The 12,998-nt window shown below is 43.6% G+C and overlaps 1 protein-coding gene across 2 annotated transcripts in view; it reads left to right on the top strand.

Annotated features, from left to right (window-relative positions):
- The window catches only part of Slc16a10 (solute carrier family 16 member 10), a 145,247-nt gene that overhangs the window by 52,665 nt on the left and 79,584 nt on the right, over positions 1-12,998 (top strand). For both annotated transcript variants that reach the window (XM_051164485.1, XM_051164484.1), the window contains exon 2: positions 12,045-12,189. In XM_051164485.1, the coding sequence (XP_051020442.1) occupies positions 12,045-12,189 (145 nt within the window). The remainder of the gene's footprint in view (positions 1-12,044; positions 12,190-12,998) is intronic.

A 12,998-nucleotide genomic window follows, 5' to 3' on the forward strand; every position in this document is an offset into this window, starting at 1 on the left:
CTAATAATCTGTTCAGGAATAGAGACATTCTCTGGTCTTGGTGACCACAACTGTAATCCCATCATTTGTAAGACAGAGACAGAGGTTTGGCACAAATTTAAGCCCACTCTGATCTGTGTAGTTACTTCCAGGCCAACCAGGGTTACATAGTGAAATCTTGCCTCAAAACCAAACCAAACCAAACCAAAGAGCAAAATGAGAAACTGGGGAGATGGCTTAGTGCTTTTTCTTTAAGACACAGGTTCAATTCCCAGTACTTACATGGTAACTAACAGCCGTTCCTAACTCCCGTTTCAGGGGATTTGATATCTTTTTCTGGCCTCTGTGGACACCAGGCACATACATGGTGGTACACAGGTATACACGCAGACAAAACACCCTACCCATTAAGTATATAAGGAGTTAATTAAAAACAGAGCAGCCCTCTTCAAAAACAACAAACACTCAAAACCCAGAAATTTATAAAATTCTCCATTATATAAAAAATGTTAAAGAGAATTTAAAGGACAGGAGAGACGGCACTGCAGTTAAGAGCACTTCCTACTCTCACAGAAGACCCAGATAGTTCCTGGCAGGCACTTGGTGGCTAACAACCATCTATAACTCCAGTTCCAGAGAATCTTAACACTTTCTTCTGGCCACTGTAGGCATTTGCATGCATGTGATGCACAGGGCTACATGCAAGAGAAACAACAGAACAGAAAAATGTTTAACAAATTAAGAAGAATTTAAAATTGTGTGTGTGTGTGTATGTGTATATATGTGTGTCTCTATGTGTGTATATATTTGTGTGTGAGTCTGTGTATGTGCCCGTGAGTATGTATATGTGTGACCTGAGTGTGTTTTGTTTGTATGTGTGAGTGTAGGCATGCACAGACAACTTCAGCTGCTACTTTATTGTTATTCCTTAGGACTTTGTCTTGTTTTAGCCTGAAGCTTGCCTACCAGACAAGGCTGAGTAGCCAGGGAACCCTAGGGATCCATCTGTGTCCACTTCTCCAGTACTGAGAGTATAAAAACTTGTGCCACCCCACCTGTCTTTTTACACTAGTCTGGGGATCTAACTCTGGCACTTTACCAACTAAAGATCTCAGCATTAAAATAATTTTATCTATTATCTATCTATCTATCTATCTATCTATCTATCTATCTATTGTCTGTTTGTCTCTCTGTCTCTCTGTCTGTCTCTGTCTCTCTCTCTTTGTGTGTGTGTGTGTGTGTGTGTGTGTGTGTGTGTGTGTGTGTGTGAACCAGACAGAGGAAGCTATCCAATGTCCATCCTTTGTCTATAATTCTCTGCTTTATTCCTGAGATAATCTGTCACTGAACCTGTGGCTAGACTGGCAGCCCCTAGCCCCAGGTATCTGGTCCCCATGCCTCTGCCCCTGTGCGCTCCTGCTCCGCCCCTATCGCCCATCATACTGGGCTTACAGTATGGCCTTTTAGATGACACTGGAGATTTGAACTCAGGTCCTCATGCTTGTGCAGCACGTGCTCTTCCTCATGGAACCTTCTCTTGCGCACCTGACACACTTGTCCTCAGCTGCACTGTAAAGAGGAGTTTGCTTTATATTCAGCCGGGAGAGTAAGTTCTTTTGTTTTCAAACAAATTCCTCATCTTTCCTTTACTCCATTCCTGGATCTGCTTTTTCCTTTGTTCTTAGACCCTGCCTCCCACTGCTCGTTGCCTCTCCCAGGCCCTTTGCTGTCTGCTGTGTGTTTCTGCCTACTGAATCTTCAGTTCTGCTGATTCTTACACCCCTCATGCCCGTCCCTTCGGTGTCTCGCTGCTTCTGAATTAGGATCGCTGTTATTGTCATATGTGGTCCTCTGCTTTCCATATGACTAGTTTTTTCTACAAGACCAGAGTGAAGTTTCTCCAATGCCACCCAAGCAGGTCATTGCCAAGCCAACCAAGCATAGCTTTGCAATGACTCTGATGGTTTAAGGAACCATTTTCCAGACATTCGCTTTGCAGGTGCTGTTCCCTTCACATGGCGTGCACATGCCTCTTCTTTCCTCCATTCTTTGCCCAAGAAACCCTGTTTATCCTTCAAGCTAGTTTGGATCCTGCCCCGAGGAGAATACCTGCCTTCCTCTGCCTTCCCACATCTGGAGCACACAGCCTTTCTAAGAGGTCCCATGAAGCCCGCAGTTATCGCACTGCCCACTGTCTGGCTTTCTTGAATAGAGACTGACTCTTGAATGAGATTAGGCATTCAGGACCCCAGTGCCCAGCAGAGCCTGTGGCTCAAATGTTCCTTGCGTGACCAAGACTCTGTATTCCCTTCCCATTCATAGCTGTACACTGAATTTACTGAATACTGAATGTAATGCTCTCGTTTTTTCACTTTTGAAGATTTTTGTTTTTAATCAATTCAGTCTTCTGTTTATAATGGGTTTTGCAGTCTGATTTGCCAACCATGATATAATCTTTATTCTTAGCTTTTGTCCCTACATAGAATAGCACCTCTCTGTGGGCAGAGATTGGCATCTGTGTTATTCCCTCTATTTTCAGATCTACACCAGTGCTGGCATAGTCACTCTTTACTTACTGAGTGAGTGAATGTGCTGCCTGAAAAATCTGGTGGGTGGAAGTTTTGTTATTTTTCAGCTTTTCTTGTTAGCTCCGTCCAATCTAACATCTTTATTAGACACAATTCACAAGTTTTTCATCGCTACATAGGACTTTGTTTTGTAATTCATACAATAGAATAAGGCTACATTGAAAAATGCAAGGAAACCTTGTTTTATTGTATGAGAGTTTCTCATGGTTGATCTCTTGTGTAAGTGTTCTCAGTTTTACGTGTAAGACCTTTTTTTTGTGTGGCTTTGCAGAGCAAGTTGTTGGAGAGGAGGAAGAACACTGTGACTGTGGACAAAGGAAGTAGATCTAGATTTAACCCTCCTTGGGAAAGGCATTAGGGCATCCAGCAGTAACTTCCCTTTCAAAGATTGAAGAGATAGGATGGATATTTTTGTGTGCACATAGGATGTGAAGAGTTAGCAGAGAGAGAGACATTCAAGGTATGGTATAGCATTTAAAAAACAGATTTGAAGAGTAGTCATGAGTGCTCCCTCCCTCTCGTGTGTGTGTGTGTGTGTGTGTGTGTGTGTGTGTGTGTGTGTGTGTGTGTATGTGTATGTGTGTGATGAGTGTTGGAAAAGGGAGGACACTGAGGCAATTTAGTAGAACATTCTTAGAGTAAGCTGGTTCTGGTGTATTCCTTCACAGAAGGTGCTGTAAGCAGCTTTGTTGGGTCCTAACTAGCTACTTGAAAGCATTACTGAGTTGATCTTCCACATTTAAGGAGAGTAATTTTCTCTTTTAAAAAATTATTTACGTCGGGCAGTGGTGGCGCATGCCACCTTTAAATCCCAGCACTCGGGAGGCAGAGGCAGGTGGATCGCTGTGAGTTCAAGGCTAGCCTGGTCTACAAAGTGAGTCCAGGACAGCCAGGGCTACACAGAGAAACCCTGTCTTGAGAAAACACAAAAAATTTATATATTCATTTGTTTACTGTTTTGTGCACATGTGTGCACATGAGCCATGGTGTGCATGTGGAGGTCAAAGCACAGCCTCTTTCCTTCCACCACACAGGACGCAGGGGCTGAACTCAGGTTCTTAGGCCTGGCAACAGGCTCCTTGTACTCACTGAGCTATTTTCCTGGCCTAGAAGCTGTTTTTCTTGATGTTTGAGAATTTGCTGTATAAAAAAAAATTAACATTTAGGTGAAGGACAATGGAATATTTTTTCGCTGTTTTGGAGAACGTTTTTCAATACATTTTAGAAAAACTTAACCTGTTAACCACTTTCCCTCTATTGGTCATCGATCCTGTTATAATTTCAAAGATTAAAGAGATATACTAAGAGGGTTATGTGCGTATTTATTTGTACCACTTTATAGTTGTCAGCTTAGGTGTGCTAACCAGAAGTTATAAAAGCTGCGCGGTTGTTTATAAGGAGTGAGGGAATGCACAGAGCTGGGCTTTGGGCCAGGCAGTCTCCGAGGCAAATCTAGAGTTCTCCACTGGTGTTGTTGCGTACATTTCGGCGGATTGCTTAATCACCAAGCAGGGGCTACTTCCCTTGCAGCTGGTTAAGACTGAGTGCTTGCACAGCGTCTGCCGCGTGGCAGGAGCTCACTAAATGTTAGTTTTCATCCTCCTTACAAAATCAGAGGGGTGTGTGTGTGCTCGGAGTATCTTTTCAGAGTTCTGGTCGCTGTTAGCGATGGCTGTCATTCTTCAGTAGGACCCTGTCCCATGGCAGTGGTTCCTGCACCTAAGAGGGAAACGTTTACCACAGGAAGAGAAGAAGGAGTGCAGCAGAGTAGGGCTTGGAGAGTCTTCTGAAGAAACGATGTTCAGGCAAAGAACAGTTTGTTGTTTCCTGTTTTGGAGAACAGTGTCAATGCTTTATAAGAACCTAGTGATGTTTTTATATTTACTGCTCTCCCACTCACTATCAGGTCACCAATCTAGTTACTTTCTCAAAAATTAAAGAACTATGGTAAGAGGACTGTGTGTATTAATCAGTGTTACCTCATCCCACAGGGATCTGGCGTGGTTTTCAGCATCAGAAAACACAACACAAAACAAAACAAAACAAAAAAAAGTTGTGGAATGTGATGTTCAAATAGGTGGAAATGACCCTTAGTATAAGCCATCCTAGTCATGTGGTGATTCTAAGGCAATGTCGCAGAAATGGTGTAAGAAGCAGAGCGGATAAGGCCACAGGTGAGAGTCAGTGAAAGTCAAGTGCCTTCTCCTTAGCTTATGGGAAGTGCTGGGGACTGAGCGGACTTGGTGTTGTCCTTGTCCTAGAAGTAGCGGTAGAGTTAGCATCAGGCTGCTGCTCCAATCCCTGTCAATGAAAGCAGAGGCAGCAGCACCAAGGCGCTGGGTAATCGTACCTGAGGGCTTGGGCGCTCGGTAAGGGAACCATACTCAGAGTACATGCACAGCTGAAAAATGTTGTTTTGCCTTTTTTCAGTTTTCATATTGGGTTTATATGTTTTATTTTATGTGAAAGTGTTAAGTCTGCATGTATGTATCATATCATGTGCATGCTTGGTTCACGGGAAAGTCAGAAGAGGGCACCGGGTTCCCTGAAACTGGAGTTACAGATGGTTGTGAGCCACTCACCATGCGAGTGCAGGGAATCAAACTCAGGTCCTCCGCAAGAGCAACAAAGATGGTTTGTAACTGCCAAACTATCTTTCTATCACAATTTTTCTTTTTTTAAAAAAAATCTTCTTGGCCGGGCATTGTGGCACATGCCTTTAATCCCAGCACTTGGGAGGCAGAGGCAGGTGGATCTCTGTGAGTTCGAGGCCAGCCCAGGTGTGCGCCACCATGCCCCGTTAATGCTGCTAATTTCTAACAGATATAGAGATGAACTGTAAAGGCTCAAGTAGATAGAGATTTGGTATAGTGTGATTTATCTCTCTTTAAAACCCCAAACCTTAAGCCAGGTACGGTGGTGCATGTCTTTAATCCCAGAACTCAGCAGGCAGAGGCAGGTGGATATCTGTGAGTTCTGTGAGTTTGAGGCCAGCTACTCCAGAGGGATTTTAAATTTGAAGACTTTTTGGTCTATTTTGCAAGTTTAGGGCCGTGGTGGGTAAGTTAGCAAGAGCCTATGTCAAAATGCAAAAGGCCTGGGAATGTAGCTTGGCGAAACAGCACTCGCCCAAGCCCACACAAGGCCCCAGGTTCCATCTCCAACACTGCAACACGGCCATTGAGATTGGAACGAGGTCAGGATTACTTTGACGTTCACTATTTCAAAGAGTCTTGATATTATGGACAAAATAGTGTAGTTATTTATCTCAACACACAAATCACTTCTTTTACTTTTATAATCCTTCCCATTCTCCCTCCCTCCCTCTTTCATCTTTCACTTTTCTTCTCTTCCTCCTCCTCCTTCTCTCTCCTCCCCCTCCTCCTCCCCTCTTCCTCTTTTTCTTCTTTCTCCTCCCCCTCCTCCCCCTCCTCCTTCTCCTCCTTCTGCTCTTCCTCCTCTTTGTCCCCCATCCTTCTCCCCCTCCTCCCCTATCTCCCTCCTCCCCCATCTCCCTCCTCCCCCCTTCATCTTCCTCCCCCTTCTTCATCTTCCTCCTCCTCCTTCATCTTCCTCCTCCTCCTTCTAGACAAGGTCTTGCTGCATAGGTCTGGATTGGCATCAAATTTGCTATATGGCCCAGGCTGGCCCTTAACCTTACACGCTTCTGTCTTAGCTGCCTGATTGCTGAGATTACAGGCATGTGTCATCACACCTTCCTAACATTCTGAGATGAAAAGTATATTTCTGAGTTTTCACTGTTGGAATGAATGGTTCCAGTCAAGACAGGATGAAGTCTAGAGCAAGTCCTGTGATAATGGGGTTGGAAACACTGATGCTAATTCAAGGTTTACTTAATGTAGCTCTGATGGTTACATATAGATGCATCGACATTTGATATAGTGCTACATGCCTGTTATTCCAGCTACCTGGGATGAGGTAGGAGGATTCTGAGTGTGAGGCCAGTCTAGGCTACATAGAAAAACCTTGCCTCTACAATGTAAATAAATAATTAAAACCCAGACTTATAAAAGTGAGGGCTATGTCAAAGAGTGACAGGGCCAAATGTAAGAGCCCTCAAAGAGCTTCCAGTAGTTAACAAGATTTAAATATAACCAAAACCATATCACTGTCTTGAGCCTGTTACCAGTGTGAATACATGTCTGAAGAAATGAACGTGGGTGAACACACTGATCTCCCACACGGAAGAATTCCAAAGTTTATGTAGCAGGTACTTTGCTCCCAAGGAGAGCTTAATTTTCACTCCTGCAGTGTAAGCTGTACTTGGTGACTTCTTTCTAAAAGTCCAGTATAACAAGGCAACTTCACATTAGGGGACCCTGAAAACACTACGCACAGAGCTGCTCAAGGTGGTAAGTCATGGTGACTCTGTGCGGCTTCATGACTGTGCTGTTCCTTCGGAGCAGTTGCTTCTCCACAACAGCCACATCTAGGGGCGTTCTACACACACCTGATACTCCCCAGAACCACCAAGGTCCCAATCACGGCGAAGCCAAGCAGACTGGCAGAGTCAGAGGGAGCCCAAGCATACATGTGCACTGACATAATGTGCTGTCCTAGCCTGCATCCCAGAACAAGAAAGGACATTAGGTAAGCCTAAAGAAATCTCAACAAGCCAGGCATGATGGCACACACTTAATCCTAGCACCTGGGAGGTAGAAGCAGGCAGATCTCTGTGAGTTTACGAGCAGCCTGGTCTACAGGGTGAGTTCTAGGACAGCCAGGGCTGCACAGAGAAACCTGTCTCGAAAAACCAAATAAATAAATAAATAAGGAGAGAGAGAGAGAGAGAGAAGGAAGAAACAAAGAAAGAAACCAAAGGACACAATATCAATATTGGTTCCTTAATGACTTGAAAATATCATACTAATGGAAGATGTTTTTAAAAAAAGAATCCAGATGTAGGATAGGACATGTGATTACTATCCATACCTTCATTTTTATGTAAATATGAAACTTAAAAAAAAAAAAAAAAAAAGACAGGCTCTATATAGTCCCGCTGGCCTGGACCTTGCAATGTAGACTGGGCAGGCCTTGAATTCACAGAGATCCACCTCCCTCTGTAAAAGTAACATCTTTAAAATGTACAGGTTGGTCTAATGCAGCAACTTTTTCTTCAATCCAGTGTCTCTCAGCTAATCTTACTCCTCCCTTCTGTTTATCACAGTACAATTGGATCTTTATGAATCCACACATGAACTAGATACTTACATTCCATACAAAATTAAACAAAATGGCAGAATTCTCGCTTTTGAGACAGGGCCTCTCTACTATGTAGCTGTGGCTGTCCCAGCACTCGCTATGTAGACCAGGCTGGCCTCTGCAACGCTGGCATGGCTTGTGGCACCTGCTCTGCAGCCCCTGACCCTAGAGTGCTATTCTTTGTTTTGTTGAGACAGAGCCCCGTTTTATGTTGCTCAGGTGAGTGCCAAACTAGCTGTGTAGCCCAGGACGATCTTGAAATAATACTACCTTGTCTCTAGCCACTGAGCACTAGAGTTATAGGTGAGTGTCACCAGGCCTGGCTTACACAATGCCGGGGATCAAATCCAGGGCCTGGTGCCTGACAGGCAAGCACTTTACCAGCTGAGCCCCAGTGCTTGAATTCTTTACTTAGTATGTTGAAACTTTACAGAAAATGTGAGTTTCCAATAGCAAATAATTAACTCATCTGAAACTGTGATTTTTCTTAAATTTGATTAGATTACTCTAACTTCATCAATTGCTAATTATTGTTTTAACAGTTACAGAGTAGTCCATTGAAAGTGCAGCAGAGGCACTAAGGTTCAGAGGTGACTGTTGGATTTCATAGGTGCTCAGGAGTTAGAGTGAGGCTTTAAAATAGCACTGGGAACTCTAAAACCCCTAGAAGGATTCCTGTCAGAAGGAACATTTTGTGAGCTTCCTTCAGAAGTTTATGTTGTGGCCTCTCTTCCCCTTACGCATGGCAGAAACGCTAAGGGCACCTCCATCCACTGGGGCCACTGAGGCCCGAGGCAGCCCCTGGGAACTCTCCAAGGGGGGCCTGGAGAGATGGCTCCATGGTTAAGAGGATGCGAGTTTTTGATTCTCGGTACCCACACAGCAGCTCCCTGTTTGTAACTCCAGTCTCAGGGTACCCTTCCTCTGGCCCCCTCCAGCACTGCGTGCACAGGGTGTACAAATATACACACAGGCAAAATGCCCACACACATTAAATAAATAAATAAATAAATAAATAAATATCCAGCAAGGAGAGAGCTATTGCTGGCCAGCGGCTCCCCACAGCAAGAGCTGTACAGGAGGCGGCCAGGTTGGGATTTGAAAGGACTTGTGTGTGCTTCCTACAGATGAGAAGAGGAGGTGAGAGGCAGCCCCACAGCTGTTCTGACTCCTGCCAAAACAGACTTCCTAGAAGGGTGGTCCGGCTCCAATAGTCCTGTGAATGACAGCCCAAAAAGCTGCTGCTAGAGCTATAGCTAAAAGGAGCTCACAGGCAGGATTCGGAAGACATGCATCTGCGAGAAAGGCAGCTCCATTCACCATAATCTCTCTGTTGCCACTGATGGGTGATGTCCTTGCTCTCCGTACCCAGCCTTGGCTCTCCCACACCCACCTTGGAGAGAACCAGCAGCTAGGGCTGGGAGAAATGGGGTGCAGCTGGTCCCAAGTCTTTCCTGGGTCTAGAAAACGTTCAGTTACTAAAGGAAGACTGGCTTGTTGGCTGGAGTGGAGTGGCTGCAGCCTTTCTGTTATTTAACATGGACAAAAAGACCACACAATCTGTTAGTGCTCATCCAGTGACAGAGGAAACTGTTTCCTCCACAGATAAATTTTAAGGGGAAGATCAGGAAACTGTACGCGATTATATCTTGCTCTTGGTGCTGTTTAATAAGCATGCAAGCCTGTAAGTTTTCATGTTTGGCATAGATCTTGTGAGATCACTCATTTCTTTAGCACAAAATTATGATTATTTAATGACTATTATGCCTACTTAATATTTCATTTTCAATTTTTGGCTTTCTTTGTATGTCTTCTTACAGAACCAGCAGGAAGGTATGATTTCTAATTTTCAAGATTTTTTTTCCCTTGGGAGAAATAATATATTTTTAGAAAAGATAAGACCATGTATAGTTTTACCAAAATCTATAGTAGTCAGGCTTTTACAAGGGTTTTGTTATGTTTGTGTTGTCTTTATTTTGTCTTTTGGGGGCCAGAGTGTACGTTGATTCATGAACATTACATGGAATGTATGCTCTTAGATTTCTTGACGTGGTTTACTATTTGATGTTAGTACCTTGATTGTAAAAGTGACTTTATCTAAGAATGGATGGCAGTGTTCTGTCCCACTGGTTTTTAATAGTGTATTGTTTTTTCATCTTACTTATTTATTTATTTTTGAGACATTGTCTGACTTTGTATCCCTGGCTGGCCTGGAACTTACTGTGTAGATCAGGCTAGCCTCAAACTCTAGTGATCCTTCTGCTTCTGCCTTCTGAGTGCTGGGATTAAAGGTGAGCAGCACCATAACTATCCCAGTTGGTTGTTTTTCTTTCTTTTTTTAAAATCACCTGTAATCTTTTTTTTTTTTTTTTTAAGATTTATTTATTATAATGTATGCAACACTCTGCAGGCCGGAAGAGGGTGTCAGATTACATTATAGATGGTTGTGAGCCACCATGTGGTTGCTGGGAATTGAACTCAGGACCTCTGGAAGAGCACCCAGTGGTCTTAACCTCTGAGCCACCTCTCCAGCCCGTAAATTGTTTTTCAAGCATTTTTTGAGAAGACTTTCCAGGCTTGGTGACAGATCACCCAGTTCTTAGACACATTGTTAAGATTATTTGTACCTAATGATTTCTGCTCTTGTTTTGATTTTCATAGAGTCAGAACCAGAACCTATGACTTTTGATTTCTTCCACTGCCCCCCCTCCCTTTTTAAGTTGTGGAAAATAACATACTTGCAGAGAAGAAAATAAAGCAGTATAGTTTTATAAATAATGATAAAGTAAATACCCTGATGTTATCATCTGGGTCAGAAATGACCTATTACATGTAAGTCATTTTCTCTAGGACAAAACTAAAACCCCTAAGAACCTGAGCCCAGGTGTTACACAGGTGGTCACTTCTGAGCCCAGGTGTTACACAGGTGATCACTTCTGAGCCCAGGTGTTACACAGGTGGTCACTTCTGAGCCCAGGTGTTACACAGGTGATCATTTCTGAGCCCAGTTGTTACACAGGTGATCACTTCTGAGCCCAGGTGTTACACAGGTGGTCACTTCTGAGCCCAGGTGTTACACAGGTGGTCACTTCTGAGCCCAGATGTTACACAGGTGGTCACTTCTGAGCCCAGGTGTTACACAGGTGGTCACTTCTGAGCCCAGGTGTTACACAGGTGGTCACTTCTGAGCCCAGGTGTTACACAGGTGGTCACTTCTGAGCCCAGGTGTTACACAGGTGGTCACTTCTGAACTACTTGTTCCAAAATGACAGCGATCTTTCTCCATTCAAGTTAATCACAGCCAGACACAGTGGCTCACATCTGTAATTCTAGGAGACAGGAGAATGTAGGTAAGTGTGAGGCCAGTTATTGCAGCATAATGGGTTCTAGGCCAGGAGGGGCTACAGAATGAGATCCTGTCTTAAAATAAGAAACATCCTAAAATAAAGTTATTATCACTGTCCTGATTTCAGAGGTCATTTCTTTGCATTTTGACCTCCCCGGTATAAATTCCATGTTTGTGTGTGTGTGTGTGTGTGTGTGTGTGTGTGTGTGTGTGTGTGTGTGTGTGTGTGTGTTTGGGAGTCTTATTGTGCCACACAAGCTGACTCAAACTCACTTTTCTTCTTCCATAGTGCTGGGACCATAGGTGTACTTCCCCATGCCCAACTTGCTTTTTAGTTTTAGTTTAGTTTTTTTTCCTTTGTTTGTTTTTTTCAAGACAAGGTTTCTCTGTGTAGCCTTGGCTATCTTGGACTTGTATACCAGGCTGGCCTCGAACTCACAGTGATCCACCTGCCTCTGTCTCCTGAGTGTTGGGATTAAAGGCAGGGTTTCTCTGTGTAGCCTTGGCTCTTCTGAACTTTGTAGATCAAGTTGGACTTGAATATGGAGATCCGCCTGCCTCTGCACTCTGAGGGAATACAGACCTGTGCTACTGTGCCTTGCTTTTTAATTTTTTTTTTAATTTAATGAATTTTGTTTCATAGATTAGAAGTTAATTAAAACTACAGATATCAGTTAGCCAGAATGTTTAATTAATTTCTAAGCACAGGCTTTTCAAGAATTCAGTTGAATACAGTTGCTCTATAAATCACTACTGGCCAAGCAGTTGCGCTGACCTTCAGGCTTGCTGCCGACTTACTGCAGTGTCCCTCTGGTTGTCTGTGTGCACGGCTGCTCTTCCTCGCTGTGTGTTAGCCACTTCCTAAACACAGTCAGCGCTCGGTCACGCTCTCTGCTCTTCCTTCACAGCGTGGGTCGGCTCGCTGTCCATGGGCATGATCTTCTTCTGCTGCCCCATCGTGAGCGTCTTCACAGACATGTTTGGCTGCCGGAAAACAGCTGTCGTGGGCGCTGCCGTGGGATTCATCGGGCTCATGTCCAGTTCTTTCGTAAGGTAAGGACGTAGCCGATTCATGTTGCTTAGAAGAGCTGTTAAACACCTTCCAGAGACTTCGCTATTTACAAGGAAAACCCCCTTAAAATCTTCATATTCCATAGTACAGAATTGTCATTCACAGCATGCAAAAGGCTGACCATTTAAATACATTTGCTTACAGTGTCCAATTTTAGAGCTCAGGATATATGTGTTCACTGGAGCCAAGAAAAATGTGTCTCCTTTTATTTCAATCTATTCAATAAAACCCCTAAAGGAATCAAGTTGTGTCTGTGAGTTATCTAAAGCTATGGCTTCGGTTTAAAGTCACTGCCATCTTAGATCTAATGGGTTCAGGAAGTGATTTTGTTTGTTTGGTTTTTTGAGACAGGGTTTCTCTGTGTGGCCTTGGCTGTCCTTGACTTACTTTGTAGACCAGGCTGGCCTTGAACTCACAGAGATCCACCTGCCTGTGCCTCCCCGAGTGCTGGGATTACAGGCGTGAGCCACCGCACCCAGCTTAGTAAGTGATATTTTTAAAGTAGCAAGCTTGATAAAAAAATTATTTTATTGATGAGAATAAGGTCTTTTCAATCAGTGCCAATCCAGGTAGAGAATTTCTGTCTGTGCTTTAAAAATAAATAAAAAAAGAATATATTAAAATACTTTAAGACCATGACAAAACAAAGTGGCTAAATACACGCGAAAGCTCAATGTCATATATACATCTATTAGAAGAAGAGATGCAGGCCTCCAAAGACGCTGACACCGGTGCACATGGTGTGATATAAAGCAGCTGCTGTTCCCAGCTCTTCTGTAGGTCTGAGAAC

This window comes from Acomys russatus, chromosome 21 (assembly GCF_903995435.1).
Source record: "Acomys russatus chromosome 21, mAcoRus1.1, whole genome shotgun sequence".
Lineage (NCBI taxonomy): Eukaryota > Metazoa > Chordata > Mammalia > Rodentia > Muridae > Acomys > Acomys russatus.